Source organism: Engraulis encrasicolus, chromosome 17, assembly GCF_034702125.1.
Source record: "Engraulis encrasicolus isolate BLACKSEA-1 chromosome 17, IST_EnEncr_1.0, whole genome shotgun sequence".
Lineage (NCBI taxonomy): Eukaryota > Metazoa > Chordata > Actinopteri > Clupeiformes > Engraulidae > Engraulis > Engraulis encrasicolus.
The window spans coordinates 10,841,758-10,867,126 of NC_085873.1; the positions used below are offsets into that span (position 1 = coordinate 10,841,758).

At 45.4% G+C, this 25,369-nt stretch overlaps 1 protein-coding gene across 1 annotated transcript in view; it reads right to left on the reverse strand.

Moving 5' to 3' along the window:
• LOC134467805 (vinculin) overlaps positions 1–23,974 on the reverse strand; it is a 75,692-nt gene extending 51,718 nt beyond the window's left edge. Inside the window, exons 1-2 of the mRNA XM_063221742.1 lie at positions 23,548–23,974; positions 2,725–2,795 (exon numbers count right to left, since the gene is read on the reverse strand). Of these exons, the coding sequence (XP_063077812.1) occupies positions 2,725–2,795; positions 23,548–23,715 (239 nt within the window). The 5' untranslated portion in view covers positions 23,716–23,974. The remainder of the gene's footprint in view (positions 1–2,724; positions 2,796–23,547) is intronic.
• Positions 23,975–25,369: the final 1,395 nt, after the last annotated feature.

Below are 25,369 nucleotides of genomic sequence, written 5' to 3' on the forward strand. Positions count from 1 at the left end.
TGGAGAAGAGCAGTGCCTGCTGCTGTGTACAGGAGATCACTCGACTTCTTTATTACATTGATGACATATATTTACAACGCATCCTAATCAGAGCAGAGTAGTAAATGGCTCTAGAAACAGTAAAGATGGCTAGAAAGACACTAGAACTCGAGATAATTTTGTGAGCAGATATCAGATATACTGCACTTATAGGCTAATAGGATACTCAGTAGCCCACGAATGATGACCGCAACAGTTACAGGTTTGTCTTTCTTTACAGCATGTCTAAGGCCTATTTGTCTTTATTTGACAGCAAAATGAGGGGGGTTAGAGAGACAGGAAAATCTAACAGTGGGCTTGGGAAATGACCCAGCTTGGGTTCAAAACAGGGTCCCCAGGGGAAAATACCAGTAGACGCCTATGGTACCGCTGATTTCATTCAGTACACATTATGGGCAGTCATGGGTGAGCGGTTAGGGCGTCAGACTTGCATCCCAGAGGTTGCCGGTTCGACTCCCGACCCGCCAGGTTGGTGGGGGGAGTAATCAACCAGTGCTCTCCCCCATCCTCCTCCATGACTAAGGTACCCTGAGCATGGTACCGTCCCACCGCACTGCTCCCCATGGGGCGCCACTGAGGGCTGCCCCCTTGCACGGGTGAGGCATAAATGCAATTTTGTTGTGCGCAGTGTGCAGTGTTCACTTGTGTGCTGTGTCACAATGACAATGGAGTTGGAGTGTCCCAATGGGCTTTCACTTTTCTTTCACGCTTTCACCCCCTAAAGTCAGACTTAGTGATGCTCATCAAAACCCCATGGAGCATCCACTCAACCAACAGTTACAGGACCGTCGATACTTGGACAGAGCAGCAAGGCAGTAGAGTACAATTCAATGCAGAACAAGACCCAGTGTTCATGATGCTTTTCAAACAGCCATCCAACTAGGTGCACCTGAAACAAGGACCCATGGTGCCTGATCAGAGGCCATGCAATTCAAACATCTGGCCGGGGCACAGTATTCACAGCCCTACTACATCAAGCGGGACCATTACATACAGGGTCCATATTTTTACCAACTTCAACAGCCACCCAAGATACAGTATATAAAATGTAATCCAAAACAGCAGCTGCAGCCAACAAGGGTACACCGTGTAAAATGCAATGGAATGTATTAAATGCAATGCAATGCAACCTAAACAGCCTACCAGGGCAGAGTATTTAAAATTGAATCTAAAAAGCGGCCAACCAGGGCACAGTATTTAAATGGAATCTAGACAGCAGCCAACCCAGGGTACAATATTCAAAATGCAACGGAAGGCAATGCAATGCATTCTAGACAGCAGCCAACCAGGGTACAGTATTTAAAATGCAACCTGAACAACAGCCAACCAGGGGTACAGTATTTACAGTACCATCTGAACTCATTACTTACAATGTAACCTCGCGAGGCAAGAGTCCAGTATTGATGGCAACTTCTCAGGCAGTGTCCAGTTGTTGTACAGCATCCTCAGCAGCTAGCCAGCTAGCCAAGGTCACAGTATTGATTATCATGCAGACTCAGCATTGGCAGCCTGAACTGGACCTGAAGATCACAGTGCACTCTCAAAAGCCAGTGGGCAGGCCAGGGAAAGGTCATTTTAATGTTCATTAATGTTCATACCGTACTGTTAACAAACAGTATTTAAAATGCAGCTTCAATAGGACTCTGGAGGATGCATCCTCAGCAGCAAGGACAAAGCATCGTGTTGCTTTGCATCTTCAATAGCCATCCAGCAAGAGAACAGAAACGTCTGTGAAAATTATCATTCACTCCAGTCAATCTTGTTATCCAAAGCGTTTAGTTGCAAACAACTGTCTGGACTTCAGTTGAAATTGTTTGCAAATTCCAGTCGCTTACAACAAAAGCACTTTGGATAACAGTATTTAGAAAGCAGGTTCCGTATTTATGCTGCAACCTGAACAGGCAGCTAGCCACTGTGGGTAGCCAGGACTGGGTATCTATAAAGCAACCACAATGGGCCCGAGCAAGGCACTTCACATGCCATATCTGACCTTTAGCTGGACTGAGGACGAGGTGACCGTAGTGACCACAGAGGAGTGAGAGAGAGAGAGAGAGAGAGAGAGAGAGAGAGAGAGAGAGAGAGAGAGAGAGAGAGAGAGAGAGAGAGAGAGAGAGAGAGGAGTTACTGTGAACGTTGGTGAGAATGAGGGTGTGTTCAGAGTAGTGCAGTTTATGTGTGTTCTAGTTGATGAATGGATGAAAGATGTTCATGGTGGATGAACGTTGGATATTGATAGAGGTATGTGTGTGTGTGTGTGCATGTGCTTTGGTGTGCGTGTGTGCATATTTGTGTCTGTGTGTGTGTGTGTGTGTGTGTGTGTGTGTGTGTGTGTGTGTGTGTGTGTGTGTGTGTGTGTGTGTGTGTGTGTGTGTGTGTGTGTGTGTGTGTGTGTGTGTGTGTGTGTTTCACACTTCACACAAGAGAAAGTGCATTTCTGTATTGTTTCCCGGCTCCTCTCATATTTCCCTCTCCTGTATTGTGGTGCAGTATCCCTGAGCCGTCCTCTACTCCCCTATAAAGGGACAGGGAGGCACGGCTGCAAAGTGATAGCAGGGGAGCTGGCCTCTTCTGTGTGTGTGTGTGTGTGTGTGTGTGTGTGTGTGTGTGTGTGTGTGTGTGTGTGTGTGTGTGTGTGTGTGTGTGTGTGTGTGTGTGTGTGTGTGTGTGTGTGCACGTAAGCCTTACTTGATGAATGCAGGGGGCATGTCCCTTTTCATAATCTGGTCCTCTGTGGTCTGCACGGTCTCCTTACCCACCTGCAAAAACACAAATTAAAGCAAACAGGTCAGCACACTAATAAAAAAATATTATGATTCATAAAACATTATCGTACAGTGCAAAAGCCACCAGTGCATGTACTGTAGGTTTATATTGGGAAAAAAGGTCGTAGAGAGTTCAGCTATAGGGGTACAGTACGTGAAACCATTGTTGATTTCGCTAAGGGGATGGTGGTGTGATATGTTGTGGTGTGCTGTATGGGGGGGATGGGAGAAAGTAGTCATTGGGTCAAGGTCAGTCATTGGGGGCGATGCATGGGACTGTAGCGGAGTTCATCAATGGGGGTGGTGCGTGCGTGCCTGCCTGCCTGCCTGCGTGCCTGCGTGCCTGCGTGCGTGCCTGCGTGAGTGTGTGCGTGCGTGCGTGCATGCTTGGGGAGCGGGGGTGATGAGCAGAGAGGATAGTAGCCCAGTGCAGGATTCAGCTGTCTATAGGGGGCGATAGGACTGTTGCAGAGTTCACTAACGGTCTGGAGTCTGGATAACGCTGCGCTGTGTAAATAGCTGATCTGAGTTCACTAATGGTAGCAGTGGGGGTCTGGACAGCGCTATGCTGTGTAAACAGCTGATCTGAGGCGCTATTCCGGCCCATACTGTCCTGAGGATCATTGAGAAGAACCAGCCATCCTCCTGCCTGCCACCAAACCCATTCAACACCCTCACACACACACAGTACACTGTATATCCCCACGCATTCTTATACACGCATACGCACACACACAAACACTCACACATCCTTTCCTCTTCTCTCCCCCAAGCCAGATACAGGCAGCCACCCTCCATTCCTTCCGTTCCTGACGCACACGCACACACACACAACCCCCCCTGGTCTGCCATGACTCAGGCTTGCCAGGGTGAGCTCACAGCGTTGGTTTGTCTGCCTGGTAACGACACCCTTGTTGCCGTCCTGACTCAAATGTCATATCTATAAAAGAAGAGGAGGAGGAGGCCCTGTGCATTACAGCAGCCAGCAACACAGAGGCACATTGTCAAGACCAGCCCCCTTCTCTCTCTCTCTCTCTCACACACACACATACACACACACGCACGCACGCGCACACACATACACACACGCACGCACACACGCACACATGATAGCAACACAGTCCCCTTCATTGATGTCATCGGCAAGAATCTTGATACAACAAAATGCCCTTTGAAAGTGTGGAGAATCTTATTTTTAATAATGTGACACATATAGTTCAGACGCACACACGCACGCACACACACACATGCACACACGCATTAGGAACTCAGTCCTCTTAACTGATGTAATCAACAATAATCTTGATAAACAAAATGCCCTTTGAAAGTGCAGAGTGTTTCATTTTTAAGAATCTGACACACATAGTTCATACAGACGCAGATACAGACACACAGACGCAAGCGCGCGCACACTTTAGGAATTCAGTCCCCTTCATTGATATAGTCGACAAGAATCTTAATAAACAAAATGCCCTTTGAGAGTGCAGAGTATTTGATTTCTAAGAATCTGACACACACAGTTCAGACACAGACACAGACACACAGACACACAGACAGGCAGACAGGCAGACAGGCAGACAGGCAGACAGGCAGGCACGCACGCACGCACGCACGCACGCACGCACGCACGCACACACGCACACACGCACACACGCACACACGCACACACGCACACACACACACACACACACACACACACACACACACACACACACACACACACACACACACACACACACACACACACACACACACACACACACACACACAAATTGTGCCTTGATAGAAACTGCTCCATTTAAAACCTATTTCACAGTATAAAACAGGAGTACACAACGGAAGACTGTTCTTTGGCTTTCATGGTACGATATGACAAGACTCAAGGCCAAGCAAACACCAAGCAAACACCATATGACTCACACATTCCAAGAAAGTAGCAACGTGGTCGACACGTTAAGGTGACAGAAGCATGACACATTTGCGTTGTTGGTCATAAAATGAGATGGCACGTACTGCACATTTGTAAGGCACTGTAAATAATGTTTGTATACTATGCAAATGTGTTGCATGAATTGCATGCATGACCTTTGCATATATAACAAGCGCAGCAATCTAATGATGACTAGTTTTACAGGACACACTGACTACAATAATATTACTATGACAAAATGTTCATTTTAATGAATGACCAATTCATTAAATTGATCACCAATGAGGTGTTGGGTAAAGAGAAATGACGCTTTGTAGGTCATTGAAGTAGTCTAAGCCAGTGGTTCCCAACCTTTTTCTTCAGGGACCCATGTTTTTACTATTGCAAGCTTTGGAGACCCACCCACGCGAGCACCCGCATGAGACGGAGTCACAAGATGCCCTCTGTTTCCTGCGAAAACTAATTTTAGTTATTTTATCGCTCAATTCGTCTTTGGCCAAATATAGAATAAATGTTTAATGTAGCACTTACAATTTGTTGCTTCTATGCATTTATTAGTTAAATGTTTTGTCTTTTATTCAACATGGGCTATAGTATATATTTAAAATGAAAACCCTTAAAATCAAGAGGGCTCCGCGACCCCCTGTGGATCTTTGGCGACCCATAAGGTGGGTCCCGACCCATAGGTTGGGAACCACTGCTCTAAGCCATTGAAGGATACATGTTTTATATATATTTCTATGCAAGCTACTCTGTAATGCCTGCAGTAATGACCTTTCTGTCTGTATATAGGGCATAAGGCACGAAATAGTTTTACACTGGAGATTATCAAAATGATTCAGAATGTATCACTGTCTATTACCAAATCTCCCATGTAGCCATATAACGCAAGTCTTCTGCCTGCTTTTAGGACTACAGTTCTGCCTCTTAAAGCCTTGCATGTTAGAACTTACTGGAAAACAAGTATCTGATGTAAAGCAAGTTGCCCCCTTGCAATAAAACCTGTTCCGTTGACTACTAGAGGGTACAACAGGCTTCAACATGCTGCATTTTATGAGCAGTGAGCATTCTTCCGTGTTATATTTTTAATAAGTCAGTATATCTCTCCCGGCCTGTTATGCAACTGCTACCGTTTCATTCCCGGGTTAAGATAAATCAAGCACATCAATAAAGCAATGCCAGAACAATAGAGATATTCATAATTGATCCTAAAGGGCATGAAGGTCTGTCTGCATGTCTATCCATGCAATATTTTTTCCTCTGAAGGCCATATCATATCAAGGTCCAAGTGAGTCAGCCAGTCTGACTCACCACCCTCTTCCCCAACAATCCCCTTCCACTCCACACGTCATCTCAATTCCAACAGGTGGGAATGTCTTGAGAGGCTATTCTAGACGCTGGTTCAATTCAAAAATGTTTTTTTTTTTTCTAGACTAAAATGATGCCTGCCGGCTATGTATTGGCCGGAGTATCACATTCTCTTGGTTCATTTATTACCAGATTACACATTACAGGATTATCACATTCGGTTGGTTAACTTAGCCGTAATTATCACTCAACCGACTTCTTGCTTCTCACCCCTTCACAAGTACCACCCACCACTTCCACACCCACTGAGGTCTACACATGACGTCATCTGTAGTGCATCAAGTGGGAACATGCCTCCCGTATCCCTCTCAGGCAGTAATATAAACCTTGGTTTCGATATCCCAGCCAACCATGTGAAAATCAGCGTTGGGGCTGGCCTACAGTATGCAGCCACTTGAAGATGGGACCGCATCTAAATCTGTCGCTCTGACAAAACCACAGCTTCTGCTTTCAAACAGCCCTTGATTAGAAATACAATTGAATGGGCGAAGAGCAACAAAGTACAGTATAAGTAGATAACTATAAAACATCTTCCGGGGAATATGTGTGAATATTGTCATGAATTCAAAGACAAAAAAGTTGTGTCAAGTATAGACACAAGGAGACGGAGAAGTAAAACAGAGATACTTGACAGAGTAGAATTGTCCATCAGAGGTTAACTTTGTGGTGGTAAAGATAGACAATTGCACTCTAGGATGACCAAAGTACAGTAAATTTTGCATCTAAAAATTTCTAATTGCTGAAAATTCAAAATGGCGGACAATGGAGAAGATCCCCCTTTTCATGTACGAAAAGTGCAATTTTCCCAGTCATAATGAATACTCAGAATTTGATGATGGTGATGCTGCTAAGTAAAGTATTCGTAAAAAGGTAACATTTGTGAAGGGGTAGCATGAATTCTGTGAATAAACTACTAAAATATTATTCAGCACACCTTTAAGTTGTTAGAAACCAAAGCAAATAGCATCATTTCCTTCCACAATGACCATAACTGATGATGCTGCTTGGATGAGGAAGGAAACATCTTTCAAGGTCCAAAAATAAGTCCAGTTCCTTACAATTAAAGTCTTTGGCTAGTAGGCTAACTGGACTTATCTTGGAAACTTTGAAGATATCTGTCCAGTAAATGAATGTGAGAACAACAACAATAACAATGGGTTGCTATGGCAACAAAAGTGAGTGCCACTACCATGACGATGGTGTGAACAACAGAGCTGGGCATGTGGGCATGTGGGCATGAGGGCATGAGGGCGGGGAGGGGGTGAATGCCATGTCCGCCCGTTGGGGGTAAAAGTTCAACTGGCAATGGCAATGCCAACCAGCTGACGTATTGCTCAGAGAGAGAAAGAGAGAAAGAGAGGGAGGGAGAGAGACAGACAGAAGGAGAGAGGGAGAGCAAGAGCTGACGTATTGCTCTGGTGTTTCTCTATTCTCCGTGCTTTAGGAAAGCATTTCCTTTCCGTCCTCCATCAGTGGGGCACTAGAGTGGGGTACACACACAGTCACACTCACACTCACCCCAGAACATTCATTCTCCAGGGAAGACACAGGACACACACACAAGGACACACGCACGCACAAACACAGACACGCACAGACACAGACACACAGTAGGTGCCAGTCTAAAAAAGGAGGGAGACGATGGGACACACACACACAGTTATAGTAGGAGGCAAGCAGCCTGGCAGCTTCCAGCTTCTGCATTCCTGTCTGCACTGTAGTGTGTGTGTGTGTGTGTGTGTGTGTGTGTGTGTGTGTGTGTGTGTGTGTGTGTGTGTGTGTGTGTGTGTGTGTGTGTGTGTGTGTTGTACATGAACAAAGGCCAAAAACAGCCATCGGAGGTAGAGCAGATCGGGGCCTGGCAGGCTGACTGGCTGAACAGAACACACAGAACGAGGCAACACTGCGGAGTAGTAGTGCAGCACTCACTCGTGTGTGTGTGTGTGTGTGTGTGTGTGTGTGTGTGTGTGTGTGTGTGTGTGTGTGTGTGTGTGTGTGTGTGTGTGTGTGTGTGTGTGTGTGTGTGTGTGTGTGTGTGTGTGTGTGTGTGTGTGTGTGTGTGTGTGTGTCTGTGTGCGCCACTGTCAAAAGCCAGCCTACCCAGCCACTGACAAACCCGGCTGCTGTGAGGACTAAATGATTTTTGGAGCCGGGACAAATAACTCCTCAAAAGGGCCGTTTCAAAGTGGTTGGGGGCCCTAGGCAAAGACTGACTTGGGGCCCCCCTTTTCCCTTCTCAAGCTGCTGGGGAGGGCACCCCCTCAAGAGAGATTGTGATAGCAGTATCGCTGTCATTGCATTTATGGAGGTCTTTCCTCACTCAAAAGTTGCCGACGCTTGAATACAAGTAGGCTACACCATAACTGATGATGATGTCAAGACCAGAGCCCACCCCCCCACCCCCCCCACCCCCATCTGGGGGCCCTTGACAATTGCCTGGTTTGTTTAGCTGGTTTGACTGATTCTGACAGGCCTGACTACAGTTCTACATGATCTACACTATTTTTCAATGTCTAAGTCATCTTCTGTATGCTATAAAAACCTGCACAGACAGATGCACAGGCACAGCTTTATCTCTTCCACCACACTCCCAGGTGTAAAGTTTACCACACACACTCACTTCCAGATGGGGGTGAAAGTACGTATAAACGTACATCGGATTTTCACTAGCGAGCGAGTGGCTGACTTAACAAAGGTTTTTGAACTTGAAGCTTCATGTAAGTTTTCTTTCAATAAACTAATGTGACAGGCAGCAACAAAAGTGGGTTGACATCCCAAGCCAACACAAACGAGTGTCACTTCCATAACAATGTCGTAAACAGAAGAGCTGGACATAAGGAAAGGCGTACCACATACTGTTCCTCTCTACGACACCATGATTAAAAAAACACACACAGTACATCAGATTTACCGTGACTAAGCCAACTGCATGAGGGTTTTTACTAGCGTGCGGGCGGTTGACTTAGCGCACCAATGAGTCATGGTCGTGGTGGTGTGCACAGGCCGTGCCATCAATGGCCAGCACTAAGCCCCCGTGTCTGGAATGCTTACATTGGGCGGCAGGTCTGCGGCTCTGTATTTTATCTGCGATGTGAGCGATAGGTCTATGGGAGGGTGGGGGGCGAGAGAGAGAGAGGGAGAGTGAGAGAGAGAGCGCACGAGAGAGAGAACGAGAGTGAGACAGAGAGAAACAGATAGAGCAAGAGAGAGAGAGAGAGCGAGAGAGAGAGAGAGAGAGCGAGAGAGCGAGAGAGAGAGAGAGAGAGAGAGAGAGAGAGAGAGAGAGAGAGAGAGAGAGAGATATAAAGACTGGTTTGGTCTCCAACTCTCCATGTAGGGGAATCTGCTGATAGCCCTGAAATATTAGACCGCCCATGAAACAACAGGAGAAAGAGAGCGTGTCTGCGCGTCTGTGCGACTGTGCGTCTGTGTAGAGAGCTGGTTTAGGCCAGACAAAAAAAGAAAGATTGTTATAGCCCCATAATGCACGTTGTTCCACCAGTCCAATGCTGTCAGTCATAAAAAAGACTTTAGTACCATAGTCCTACACTACGTCAACATTATACAGGGACTTGGTCATCGTCATTCTGGTAACAGCACATTCGTAACAGGGGCTTGAAGGGTCTCCACGAGCTACACGCATAGGTCCGGGTTGTGTTTCTCGAAAGCATAGTTGCCACCCAGTTAGCAACTTTGGTAGTTGCCAATGAGAAACTGCATTGAAACCAACAAAGTAACCTACGGAGGTAGCAACTATGGTTTCGACAAATGCACCCCTGGTCTTTTGGGAAGATGTCCGATCTCGAAGCGCTTGCTGTTTCAATAGCAATGGCGGCTTGTGACAACTATAGAGCCTACCACATATTGAATCTGATCTAAGAACGGTTCTGAAGGAAGTTCTTGGTGGCAAGGACAGTGGACAAGTGGTATATTATAAAGCCATGCCTTCAGTAAACAAATCCATTGTGCGGCCGACCAGTGGAGTATGAGGAGTTGTGCGGAACTACACAGGGGTGCATTTCTCGAAAGCATAGGTGTTAGCCTGTTAGCAACTTGGGTAGTTGACAATGGGAAATTGCATTGCAAACAACCAAGTAGCTAATGTAGTTAGCAACTATGGTTTCGAGAAATGCACCACAGGTCTGGCGAGAGTCAGGGTATGGGTTGACCGCCTGGCAAGGTCTTTAAGGCCATAGTCACTAGGCTGAATTTGAAAGTGTCAAGTGACTCAAAGCATTCCTATGCAGCAGAGGGAGGTTGTGCATGTGTGTGTGTGTGTGTGTGTGTGTGTGTGTGTGTGTGTGTGTGTGTGTGTGGGGGGGCGTGAGCGAGAGACTGTGTGTGTGTGTGTGTGTGTGTGTGTGTGTGTGTGTGTGTGTGTGTGTGTGTGTGTGTGTGTGTGTGTGTGTGTGTGCATTTGTGTGTGTGTGTGCGTGTGTTGGTGTGTGTGTGTGTGTGTGTGTGTGTGTGTGTGTGTGTGTGTGTGTGCAAGAGAGACAGACTGTGTGTATGTGTGTGTGGACGTGTGTGTGTGTGGGGGAGGGCACCCAGACACAGGCATGACCCCGTGCAGGAGTCATACCCCACTGACAGAGTTGACACATTCGTCATTTTGGGATGAAGTCACCAACCTCTAACCCTTTCCCGACACGCACGCACGCACGCACGCACGCACGCACGCACAGTGAGGCCTGTTTTTTCCTGGGTGTCCTGACTCACGCATACAGTACGCCTTAATTAGGAGCACAAGTCAGGAGGGCGCAATTGGCTTTCTTTTGAATTACACAGACAGTCCACTCTTCCATACGTACTGTTGGAGGGAAGAAAAGTACATTCAAAAGCACCTTTTACCCTGTAACAAGCTTGTGGGGAGAAAAGAACGAGACTTTATTTTGAGTTTGAAAAAAGTAGTGTTGCTTTAATTAGCTTGAGAGGAAGTGTAGCCCCAGCCACCTGCCGTGTCTTTACACACAAAGCAGATTGTCCCGTGTGTGTGTGTGTGTGTGTGTGTGTGTGTGTGTGTGTGTGTGTGCATGTGTGTTTTTATACACATTTTCACTGTGATTCAGTCAAGTGGAACATGTTTCTTTCTTCGCCTGAGGATACAAAGCAATTACCAAACTATTTCCCCTCTACCCATAATGCAAAGCCAAGACAGCAAGTGGCCCTTGACAACAGAGTTGGCACATAAAAACACAGGAAGTGGTAGCTCCTTGGTCTTCCTGTGTAGCCTTGCATAACCACAAACCTACCGTAGTCCATGGTCAGTCAGCTCAATAATTGCCCCGCAAGAATGAGCAACTTTCCATTGTAACAGCTTTATGTATTTGTATTGTACATCACAGTATGATACTGTATATATTTGCTACTGCATGTTTACACATTGCCATACAGCAAAATAATTCCTCAGATGTTCCACTGCACAGGGTCAGTAAAAGTCGAACGCAGCCCAAGTTACAAAGCTATTCCACAATCAACTTAGTTCAATAATTACCCCAATGAATGAATGAAGGAAGGAATTAATTAATAAATTAATGAAAATCAATTAACCAAATCAATCAATCAATAGATGGCTGGATGGGTGGATGGATGGATGGATGGATGAATGGATGGATGGATGGATGGCTGGATGGGTGGATGGATGGATGGATAGAGTCCAAAAGAGAGGAAAATTGCAGCAATGAAGAATGAATGAACTCCAATGAATGAATGAATGAATGAATGAATGACCTAGATGAATTAAAAAAAGAGGAGAAAATTGCCTCAAGGGAGAAACTCAAAGATCCCCCTCTGTTTTCCAGATGCCAGGCAGGCAGTTAGCCAGATGGAGTGAGCCTGTGGAGAGGAGAGGGCCAGTCGTCCAGCCGCTGATAAAGGAGCTAACTAAGAGAGCTCTATGGGAACAGGGCAAGGCTTTGTTGCGGAGCAGAGCAGTGCCCTCAAGTCTCCACATCCATGCCTTAACACAGAGGGTCTCTCTCATAGGCAAGAGAGGTCCCAGACACACACTGGCAAAGGCAGTCAGTCACACACATGCACGCAGACACACAGGCTGCCAAGTGTAACACTGTCCGACCATTATAGCAACCTCTTAGAGACCGAACCAAACCTATTTTTAAACTCCAAATTGACACAAAATGAGCGGAAGATCCTTTGATGGTGGCCATTTTGAATAATGAGTTCTAACAACGTCCATTATGGTACACCGTTTCTTTTCTAAGGTTTAGGAACTGAATATAGGATTTTTGGGGGCATTTTACTACAGTAAATGTTCAAAGGCAGTAACAAATACGATTTTGCATGTTATAGACTCAAAACTGCAAGATAACCATTCTTCAGAGCCTCAGTGGCATGCATTCAGACAGCATCAGACATGTGATCATCATTATCCACATTCAAGGATGGGACACAAAGACACAACTTGTTGAATGACTCCACAACAGGCTATAAATGACGTGCAACAGACTCTAGAAAGCGCATAAGATAAAAAAAGGAATTGCATAGAAGTGGTGTCAGAACATGTTGCAAAAGACACCGAAAACAATATTTTTTTTATTAAAATTAAAAAATGGGCCCTGCCATGGCCAACCGGTAGGGCACTCGTCTACTATGCAGCTGACCCAGGTTCAATTCCCGGCCCGGGTCCTTTACCAGCCCCTCATAGTCTCCCTCTCCCACTCGCTTCCTGTCACCACCTACACTGTCCTATCATAAATAAAAGACAAAAAGACCAAAAAAAATATCTGAAAAAAAAGTAATGTCTAAAAATGTAAAACGTGTCTTCAGTTGTTGTTGTACCCTCCATGCATTTCCAATTTGAACAGGGAGGGAGGGGAGGGGAGGGGAGAGGTGGAAAAAATATCATCAAGCGGGTGTTTGATATTCAGCCCAAGGCAGACAACATGTAGCGGTAATGCCTGCTGAAGGCTACCAGCTGCCTGGCTACACATCTCTCCAGCCATGTGATGTGACTCACTGACACAAGGTGTCAAGAGCCGGCTTTAGACATGGGGGAGGAAGTGGAGGGGGAACTGGGCTCCAATGAAGGTGATGAGAGGAATCCACGTCAAGGAGGGGTGGCGGGGTGGTAGAGGGGTGTGTGTGTGTGTGTGTGTGTGTGTGTGTGTGTGTGTGTGTGTGTGTGTGTGTGTGTGTGTGTGTGTGTGTGTGTGTGTGTGTGTGTGTGTGTGTGTGTGTGTGTGTGTGTGTGTGTCAAAAGAGACCAGAACACTTCTACTGAACGCACGCACGCACGCACGCACGCACGCACGCACAGCTTTAGACACGGGGGAGGAAGTGGAGTGGGAGTGGGCTCCGATGAAGGTGATGAGAGGAATCACGTCAAGGAGGGGTTGGGGTATGTGTGTGTGTGTGTGTGTGTGTGTGTGTGTGTGTGTGTGTGTGTGTGTGTGTGTGTGTGTGTGTGTGTGTGTGTGTGTGTGTGTGTGTGTGTGTGTGTGCCAAAAGAGACCAGAATGCTTCTCCTGAACGCACACACACACGCACACGTACACACACACACACCTTATGATTCTGTCGACAAGGACAGACGGGGAAGGATGGTCAGTGACGTACACTTTTCCATTTTTCCTCAGTGCTCATTCTGCAGTGCAATTTACATGCAGAGTGATCTCATCCAGAGAGAGGGTTTCCCGGGCAAAATTTGGTTTTAATCAGAGACGCTGCCTTGGCAACAATCACAAACACGCACAAACACCACACACATGTGGGGGGGGTGAGAGAGAGAGAGAGAGAGAGAGAGAGAGAGAGAGAGAGAGAGAGAGAGAGAGAGAGAGAGAGAGAGAGACAGAGACAGACAGACAGACAGACAGACAGACAGACAGACAGACAGACAGACAGACAGACAGACAGACAGACAGACAGACAGACAGACAGAGAAAGAAAGAAAGAAAGAAAGAAAGAAAGAAAGAAAGAAAGAAAGAAAGAAAGAAAGAAAGAAAGAAAGAAAGAAAGAAAGAAAGAAAGAAAGAAAGAAAGAAAGAAAGAAAGAAAGAAAGAGACAAATCCAGCCTGAAAAGGACAATTCGACAAAGACCTCCCCACCCGCCCACCAACAGACAAACACAGACACAGACACAGACACAGACACACACAGACACACACACAGAACAGGATACCATAAGTGTCAGGTCTATCCGTATTCCGCCTGTCTACCTATGTCTACCCCGCTGCCATGTGGAGAACCACTAGTCATGAGTCATAGGGAAGAGGGGAGGGAAAAGAAGGGAGGAAAGGAGGAGGACGGAAAGAGGGATGGAAGAGGATGAAAAGGGGTAACAAGGGAGAGATGAAGAGCAAGACAAAAAGGGGAACAAATGAAAAAAAAATGTAATGGAAAAGCAAGGAGAGAGAAAGAGAGAAAGAAAGTGAGACAGAGAAAGAGAGAGAGAGAGAGAGAGAGAAGGGAGAGAGAGAGAGAAAGAGAGAGAGAGAGAGAAAGAAAGAGAGAGCGAAAGAGAAAGACAGAGAGAGAGAGACAGAGAGAGAAAGAGGGAAACAGGTTTTCCTGGCTCCACTGACAGTGCACGCTTTCCCTCATGGCCATCAACTGCTCATCACACACACATGCTAGCATGCGCGCGCTCACACTCACACACACACACACTTCATGGCCAAGCGAGGCCATCAACTGCTCATCATCATGGGTGGAGACGGGAGTGTTCATCCGTCATCTCACTGGACTAACTCTCTGGGTACGACATACACACACATGCAAAGACACACACATACACATACACACACGTCCAACAGACCCACACTCACTCTCTCTTTTGTCCTCCGCTCAACATCTGCTGGAGCAGACGGGCCATGAGAGAGATGGCCAGGTCTTCCTGCCTTGGCTCCCGCCGTTTCCTCACGCCCACCCCCTTACACACACTCAGCTGCACACATACACACACACACCCAGCTGCGCACACACACACACACACCCAACTGCGCACACACACACACTCAACTGCACACCTTTGGGGTTCCCCACCACACCCCTTCTGCACCACATGGAAACATTGTCACGCGCACACACACACACGCGCACACACACATGCACACACGCACACACATACACACAAACACGCAGACACACACACACACACACACCTCCCAGCTCAGCTGTACTACCGAGCCATTGTGTAGGATTAGAAAGGAGGCAGGAATAGGGGTCATCTCCACAGTCAAGATATAAAGCTCTGTACATTCATGATTTTTTTTTCAGATCGATTATAAATTAAATTAAGTTTAAAAAAAGAGCATGCATTCTCCCTCATTTTGCATCTCTACTTTAACACAAAAGGACAACGCTGAAAAGTGCATGCTGAAGCATGTCTGTGGAAGGAGTTTATACAAGGTGTGGCCTCTTTCTGTCTGTATCTTTACCATCCTATAATCAACAAAAAGCCCATTGAAGAAGTAAACTAGAAACGCACGCAGAGAGCGCAGACCTCCACCAAGGAAGCTGTTTGATGGAGCATTTGACTATGCTACACCCTAATTCTTTCTACGTTCCTTTTGTAGAGTCAGAAAGTGGAATGTCAAAATGTTGTCCTATCCCGCAATGGTGAAGAATCTTTTTTTTAAATCCTGGATATGGATCTTGATCTGGATCACCACCCAAAATGTAATCGCTTGTTCCTTTTGTCATTTCCAACAACTCAAAATCAAAATCCTTGCATAACTTCTTGAGTTATCTTTCTGATAAACAGACAGACAAATAAACAAACGTGACCGAAAACATAAGCTCCTTGGCAGAGGTAAAAAGGCCTGGTGGCAGGTTGCTGGAAACTGTATCTTTGGCCCGTCTGTGTGTCTTTGCACCGGCAGTGATGCTACAGAGAAATCTGACACGCGCAGTCAGCAAATCCTTAGGTAACGAGATCTTGCGGCACCTTGAAGAGATCCCCCTCGATCATCAATTTGATTAGTGTTTGTGTGTGTGTGTGTGTGTGCGTGTGTGTGTGTGTGTGTGTGTGTGTGTGTGTGTGTGTGTGTGTGTGTGTGTGTGTGTGTGTGTGTGTGTGTGTGTGTGTGTGTGTGTGTGTGTGTGCACTCTTTGGACTGCATTTCTTCAACTCTTCAAGTTCACAGACAGGACCAACATTTCAACACTGCTATTGTATCACACACACGTGTGCACACACACAGACACACACACACACATCAAAGTGCTGAAGTGAAAGTGCAATCCACCAACCTTGTATATTGTGGTTTGCATAAAGGGGAATGTGGTGATCTGCATGGGGTTTTATTGTGTTGTGGTCCTGTGTGTGTGTGTGTGTGTGTGTGTGTGTGTGTGTGTGTGTGTGTGTGTGTGTGTGTGTGTGTGTGTGTGTGTGTGTGTGTGTGTGTGTGTGTGTGTGTGTGTGTGTGTGTGTGTGTTTCTCAACGACATTTGAATCTGCTTTTCAAGTCTTCTGCTGTTGTGTTCCAGGCCTTTTGCTATTGTGTGCAGGATTTGGCTCTGAGCGACTGCAGGAAGGCAGGAAAGCAGGCAGGCAGTCAGACAAGGCGGTCAGACCGAAAAGCATGCAGTCTGTTCTTACGCCAAGGCACTCGTACGCACAAAACACCACTCTCCATTTACACTCCAAGGACCATAAAAAGCCATTTGAAAGTGATGGAGAACAGAGGAGAAGAGAGTGTACGGCCATAAGCCCATATGTGGTCATCCCACATGTTCAATAAAAAAAGCAGAAGGAGTGACTGTGCAACTCCATTCAGGTTATTTGCTCAAGGGAAGGCCATAGCGGGGTCAGAATGTTTACTTTGAAACCGTAGCAGTCTTCCCCACCACCACATTAGCCAACAGGCCACTACTGCGTTTAACATTAATATAAACCAAAATTCTACCTCATCATCATTACATAAGATCATTTTTTTACGGTAATTTGCTACCACTGTCGAGCCACAGGCTTTAGACATTTTGATGTCCAAATCCAGAGATTTCTGTAGAAAACTATGACAGTTAACCTTGAACTACCACATCATCACTACATCAGATCAGGTTTTTAATATGTATTATGCTTTTATCTCATCATACATACTGTTTATCATATGTAATACAGTATGTATTGTCATATTGCTGTATTAAACATGTTTGGTTGGATTTCTTTGGCTGGTTTGATAGAATGAAGGATGGTGTGTTGTTATAATGGTGCCTCAAGAACCAAGTAGCAATAGTAGCAGCAACAGCAGTAACACCCGCAACTTACATGATGATTTCTTTGCACATGTGTGTTCTGAAAAAAATAGTATAAACTGACACATTCCAGTTTTAAAATTACATATAACATAGGCCTATGTTTTGGTTGAATTTCTTTGGCTGTTGTGACTGAGGGAGGATGTAGTAAATGGGTGTGGTAAATGGTTCCTAAAGTCCTGAAGCACCCAGCAGCAGCAGCAGCAGCAGCAGCAGAGGCAGCAGAAGCAGCAGTAGCAGTAGCAGCTTACATGATGAATTCTTAGCATTCCAGAGAGTAAGAAACCACAGCGGGAGGCTAGGGTGCAGAGGCAGAACAACACTTTCAGGCCCCACAGTGAAAAGAAAGGTCTGGGAGAGGGATGTTGTGACACAGTGTGCTACACCCCCCGCATATGGGCTTGCATGCCCATGGGGGCTCGAGTTGGAGTGTGACCTGGGGGTCATTTCCAAACCTCTCTTTTCCCTCCTCATTTCCCGTCTCCTCTCCCACATTGTCCCATCATAAAAAAGCCTCAAAAAGCCCAAAATACTTTAAAAAAAACGAGTTCAGATGGCTGAAACAACTAATGTACAGGTCAACAGCTTTTATCCAAAGTGACATACAATTATTTAGGTACAATTATTTAGGTACAGGGCATTGGTTACAGGCCCTGGAGCAATGAGGGGTTAGGTGCGTGGTTCAATCGCACTTCAGCCATGAATGATGGTGTAGGGAGAGGGTGGGATTCGAACCTGCAACCCTCTTATCCTAAGACATCCTTCCTAACCATTAGGCCATGGCTGCCCAAGTGCCCAGTCATGAACCCTTCATGCAAAGGGTATAACAGCTGCTATGAAGGTGTTATGCTGCGACACGTCAAGTAAAGTGTAACCCCAGATTCCTATGTGTGAGGTAGTGTTGTAAAGCTTACAATCAAAATATACAATTAACTCAATATGCTACCGGTTCTACTTGCAGCCTGTTTTGTTGTGGCTAGTCACAAATCTTCTGCAGGCAACACTGTAAGGAGTGTGATCAGAGGAAAACTATGGGCTACGGGCAGCCACAAGCAAGTCTTAGCATTTCCACGGATGTGCCTGTTTTGCAGTTCTCCACATGCCATAGTGATTTAGTACTACTGTGTCATACACATTTGTTACGGCATATGCATTCCACATATATTTATACCGTACGCCTTTTTGCATGCAAGTCCATATAAGTCTTCATCTTCCTAAAGTATAGTACAATCCAGCATGTCAATGTCTGACTTTAATAAATAACAATACAACTGTTGTTCCACCATGTGCTGCAGATGTAGACGTCTGAAAGAAATAAATCTTATGATGCAACAGAACCAAAGTCACTAGGCTGGTTTTTCTAAAGTCACCATGCCAGGGCCTATGCAGTGTAGTGTAGGCCTATTTCTTAACCACATTTCTCGCTGGAGAACAGAACAGGATCTGCATTGAAAACACTGCTGCACTCTCTTCTACGTAAACATCTGAGCACAATGCCTCGTTTGTCTGCTTCACGAGGAGACCTGACCTGACCAGCAGGTCTGTGCCTTTTGGTGGGACGCCTGACACATCACCTCATGTCCAGGAGTGAGTGAGCTACTGTAGTGCACTTGATGTGATGAATATTTAATGAAGGCTTTTTAGGGTGCATCTTTAGCTTTCTACAAAGGGGTGTGTGCGATTGGCCAAAAGCCAAAATAGAGTGGTCTTTGGTGGCTGCGGTTTTCTACACGCATTTGTTCAGGTTGGAAAATCAGCAATTCAGCACAAATAACATGCATGCATGCAAGCATTTATTTGTAGGACACCGGATACATCACTTGTAGGATACAGTGTGATCATGCTCCTGTCCCGATGGGATGAGTATTTAATTAAACCGTTTTAGGGCACACATCCTGTAAAAGTGAAAGCATTGCTTGCTGCCCTCTTTCTCACCAAAACATTAGGCTGCTGCTGCTGCTTCCACCTTTATTGAACGCCCCCCATTCTGCTTACATCTCACAAATGCAGTGGTCCCTTTGGACCGTTGGGTGAGAGGAGAAGTGCTCTGTGAACAGCACATACATAGCCTATGGGAGACTTGAGGGGGAAGCATCGATTGATCTATGGGTTATCTGAAGACCAACAGCAGGCTATGTAAGCTACTCCTTCCCATAGAAAAGACACTTGTATACTAGAAAACAGTAACATACCGTACATTGATAAGACAGAATATAGTTCTTATTCAAATACCGTATCTATTGAGTAAGGAGAGCATTAGATACATGTGGGGGAGGTATCCGTTAATCCCTGGATGCTCCGATACCCAAGAGTAGGCCATGTTACTGACTGACTCAGGAGAAAAGATGCAGTCTTATGCTAGAATACAGTAACATACTTTGTATTTTTTAACTGAATATCGTTCTTATACCGTATTATTTATTGAGTGTGAACATACTAAAACACTTGCCTGACCCCACTGTGATCTAAAGCAACATTTTGTCTAATAGTGCACGTGCCAAGTTTATAAAATTAGAATAAAGTTTTAGTGTAAGTAGGCCTAATATAGCAAATGTAATTATGATTATGATTATAATTTTAAGTTTAAGTATAAGTCGAAACCTCAATACAAGTATCTAAAAAGCTCAGGCCAGATAAACCAACATAATGGTATAATGTCGTAATGCCAGCCGGAGCCAGATTTGGCAATAATGGCATGAATGGCTTTGCCAGGACCCAGACTGGATGTCTGGGAAAGACAATTATAGCCATTGACCACCTAATGACATGAATTATGACTCACTCTGAAGAGTAGAGAGACACACCGCCATGGGTGGGTATGGCCGGTCATATATTACATGGTGTAGAGTGTGGAAATAATGAGAAGAGGGGGCTTTATCACTTCAGTGTGAATTTGGGAGGGACATGAACGTATTTAGGACCGGAGGAAAGCTGCTGGAGCTACTCATCCCAGACAAATAAGGCAGGCTTTTATTTTAAGTAAGGTTTAAAGAGAGATTTACAAGTCACGAGTGAATTTTTACGGCATGCAAACGCTCCAGGAAAAAGAGCTGCTCAGCCCAGAAAAATAGGGATAATTTTAAACGGAAATCTACCATTTGAGGGTGAATCTCTGGCACACACACAAGTTCCTGTGGGCCTCAAGAGCTTCAAGAGCCAAAGAAGTTACTTTGTAAGCAACATGCCTTTTCTGGATTAAAGGTATTTCACTTTCCTCAAAGGCTGCATCAGTGCTGGTCAGGTGATTTACATCTGTGATTTAAAACCTGCCAAAAAAGGAACAGCTAAGACACTGTTTCAGTTTCTGAACAGAGTAAGGAGTAATTAAGCTTGTCTGTGAAGATTCTCATCCAGGTCATCTGAGGCAAAATGCAACTAGACTTCTTTCTTTCTTTTCTTTTTTGGAGCTTAAAAGATGTTTTGTCCCAAACTCCCACCTCTCAGTGGAGGAGACAAAACAAAACATCTTTCCAAGCTCCCAAATAGAACTCCAGTTGCCTAGAGCTGACCTCTTCCGACGGGGTAATTAGGCAGTGTGTTCGGTATGCACCATGCCAAACCCTGGAAGCAATTTGATCACAACAGAGATAGAAGGCAGATGAGACGGTCGAGTCGGATCAGACCGCATGCTAAAATGCAACTCGTGATAGCCTGGGTGCAGACAATTTTATTAGCAGATGGAGAGAAAACCTAAATCTGAGGAATGCAAATTGGGTGCACAAAGAGGAAAAGCTACCATACCTACCTCAGATTAACAAGGAAGTGGAAGTACAACTACACATCCATGATTCACTCAAAAGTAATAATGACAGTCCTAAAGTTGCAAGGGTTACACTTTAGTTGACGTCGGGGGTCATACGCATGACATAACAGTGACATAACACAGTCATGAACAAGTCATAATAAACATCATGTCAATGTCATAAATGTTTTATGGTCATGAAAAGTTGACATATGGCGCCAGTGTCAAGTAAAGTGTAACCAATGAAAGTATACTTTTAACTTTGCACTTTTATGACACTAAATCCATACGAATATAATTACATTACATATTCTGCTTCATTAATCTTGGTAACACCTCAGAGCAGTTTGACAGCAGCAGAGACAGCATTCAGTCTGCAAGAATAGAAGCAGCCAGGAATACATGGGTGCCAACAACAGTCACATTCCTGGGCACAGGCAGTCTCTCTCTCTCTGTCTCTCTCTCTGTCTGTCTCTCTCCCTCTCTCTCTCTGTGTCTCTATCTCTCTCTCTCTCAGTCTCTCAGTCTCTCTCTCAGTCTCTCTCTCAGTCTCTCTCTCAGTCTCTCTCTCAGTCTCTCTCTCTCTCTCTCTCTCTCTCTCTCTCTCTCTCTCTCTCTCTCTCTCGGAAGGAAACTGAACAGAGGTGTTAGGAAGTGGGAACAATGTAGAGAGGACGTTCAACTCCCTACTTTAACCACAAAAAAATGGCACCTCATTAGGTGTACACAAACTCAGAGCGGCACAAGGCTCTCCTGACTGACTCGTGAGCACTACTCTCCTTTTCACATGTGCATGACTGTGAGTGAGTGAAAGTGGTTGGTTGCCTCCTGCAGCAGTCTTTAGAAGAATAAATGCAAGTGCATCCCGCCTCACTGAGGCCATGTGAAGGACAAAGGCACATATTATCATCTGAGAGAGTAGAAGTCCACATTCACTCTGACTGATGGTTTATGAAGACATACAATGTTGCGACCCATCAAGGTCTTCACCAGACACATAAAAAGGGTATAAGAAAGTGTTTCTCAACAGGAGCTCTACAGCCCCCCAGGGGCATTAGAGAGAACTTGGGGGGGCAATGAGAAGGATACAGCTGAAGGGGGCATGGGGGGCTCAGTTGCAATTGAGGTACATCATTCAATTTTATTTTTTCATACTAAGGCGCATGTTCCGCATTGGCAGGCTTATGATGAGGTCAAGGGGGCTTTGGCAGGCTTATGATGAGGTCAAGGGGGCGTTTGTTCAATAAAGGTTGAGAACCACTGATTTAAGGCACAATGTCTGGACCCATCCGGTATAAGTACTGATGAAGACACTGATGGGTCAAAAAAAACGTTGCATTCCTCAAATAAACCTTCAGACGAGTCAGAGCTGCAGTGTGCGCACTTCTAGTCTCTCTGTTGTATCCTGCAGCTGTACTTCTTGCAATGATGATGAATGCATGTGCAATATCTTCATTTCCTCTTCCTCCAGTGTGAAAACCACAAAACGCTGCCCAAGTGCTGATAGGTCAGACTGTGTTCCCGTTTTCTCCCTTTAGATGTCAAGGCCTAGTTGGTTTCATTTATATTACATACCAAAATAGTGGTCAGTAGACATAAACGCTGTTGGTTATAGTTTACAGTAGATGATGACACTATCTTGCGCTGTTCTGGATAGTATTTCCAAAGAAGGAAGTCTAATCAGAGCTGGTCCACCCACAGATATAGGGAAATTCATAGAGAGACACAGGACGTCCCATCAATGCATCACAGAGCGCCTACTAAAATAGACCTGACAAGCTGAGATAAACACAATTATTGATACATTTTTTAATTGTCAAATGTCAAGGTTTGTATTAAGGACCATGAGTCATGACAACTGACTGTAAATATGGTTGTGTGGTCTTGTCATCCTGCTCATATAAAGATGTACTGCTGCTATGTGTTGATGTCAGAAGTTTTTGGTCATTGCCTAGTGTGAAAATGACAGCTTGAGTGTTCATCAACTCTCCCACACTGTGCATAACTACAATATGACCCATGGGGAATATATTTCAATACCAACATCAAAGCTATTATAGCTGATTTACGACCTACGTTTCTTTAATTTAATTGGCGGACTGAAGACACTCAATTGTGAAAGCCAGGAGCTCGTCATTTGATACCGCCTGTGACACCAAAGCATGGCACCGCAGTCACAGTCAACTCGCACACAGAGCTACCCTGCCCCGCTGTCAGGGGGGAGGGCATAATTCCAAAGGGGAAAGGCGTCACCCTTTTATGATGAAAGTCAACTAAGGAAAACTTTACTTTTGATACAACCTGGCTACATTTGTAGCCAATCCAAACATATATCCCCACACCCATCGTAGTGACTGGCAACTGTGTGGTCGGTGTGCGTACTGAGCGAAACACTGAGCGATACGAGACCAGTTAACCATTAGACAGTGAATGTACAACTGTTCAGGGCTTCCTTTGCTAGCGTCCTTGAGGAAAAGAATAGCACACGTACCAGGACGAGGTTGCTGACAGCCAACTGTACCGCTTGCACCGGTGCGCTGAGGTCTGGGATCGCCTTTCCGTCCACCTCACCTTCCTCGTGCATTATCACAAGATGTGATATCTGCTGAGCCACCGGCTCCAGGATACTTTCTATCGTCTTTGTGTGAAACACCGGCATGGTGAAAACTTATGTCCACTGCCCGAGAGAAACAGAAAGAAATACGTGTACGGCGAAAAGGAGCAGGGAACCCTTCTTCCGAAACCTGCTCGATCCCTGGCTTGCGCTCACTTCAAAACTCAGCCTACGGTGTCCGATGCCTCCTCACTCACGCACTGATTCACTTCAAGAGCGGACAACAGAAGTCTCACTCCTCGACTTCCATCAATGTGAGAATCGGTAGCTGCAGTTCACTGTGGGCGACCAACCTAAGCCTCAATGAATTCAATTGCAGTCGTTTGGCCAATGGGAGGCTGGCAGTACGCGTAATCGCGCACTGGATTGGTGCGTCTCGCTGCTACTCTCGGCTTTTGCCCACCCCGGCTCCTCCCTGCGTTGTAGTCGTGTTTGCTAGAGACGCGAGTTCTTCCCAAATTACGTAATACATTCTCATGCCCTAAAAAGGGAAATACAACCTCTGCTGTTGCGGAGAAGGAATTCCTATAACCGTGAGTAAAGGCAAACCTGAAATGCCATGACGCGACACAAGTAGTGGATGAGCAGCACCAATAGGCCTATCATAATCTAAACACAATTGTAGGCCTATTATTTTTAGGCCTATAGTTTTATCTATAAAGTAGGCTACAAGCCTATGCCTAAGCTCCACAGTTGAATAAGTTAACATTATTTTGACCTACAACTAACTATAAATAGGCGTTAACGCCACCACAGTTCACAAGGCTATGTTTAGAAACGGATGTGAAGGTGAAGCATCCTCTTGGTTTCTATGGCATCATTGGCTCAGTGTCAGTGTAAAGCTCATCATGAATCAGCTGTGACATGATCATGTAGGCCTATGTTAGTTTTTTACGGCATTGTGTGTGTGTATGTGTGGATATATGTGTCAATGTCTTATATGTTTAGTCTAACTGCACATTGGAGACTGGTCAAACACAATTTCAAACTTCTGTGCTAACCCTGTTACATAGATTATAAAGTACACTTGACTTGACATGATGATGATGATGATGATGATGATGATGATGATGATGATGATGATGATGATTATTATTATTATTATTATTATTATTATTATTATTATTTCTGGCTTTACTTTGGTGCGGTCCTTAGAGCATGCTGGCTGATCTCCATCCTTGTCATCGTTGGTTTGATTAGTTAGTTAGCCTGTTATTTAATCAGCCAGGTCAGTGTGGCATAGGCATAGCAAATGCCTCAAATTCCTGCTGCTATGTGGCCAGACTGAAAAAACAATATTGAGAGATTTAAAATGCAAACTGCCAGGCCAAGCAGCCTTGGAATTCCCACAGCATCTCTCCAGGGAGGGAGTCGACTGGGGTGTGCAGCCCATGGCCTAATAAGGAAGCCTCTCGAAGGAAAGGGGCGAGGAAGCTCGACCTTGGAAGTAAACACACGCAGGCTGGGTCTTTGGTGGGCTGTGTGTGTGCACTGCATATTGTTTACATGTGTGCCAAGCTATAAGTCATGTGTGTGTGTGTGTGTGTGTGTGTGTGTGTGTGTGTGTGTGTGTGTGTGTGTGTGTGTGTGTGTGTGTGTGTGTGTGTGTGTGTGTGTGTGTGTGTGTGTGTGTGTGGCACTACATGTGTACCAAGCCATATGTCACCTTGTGTGCATGTGTGTGTGTGTGTGTCTCTCT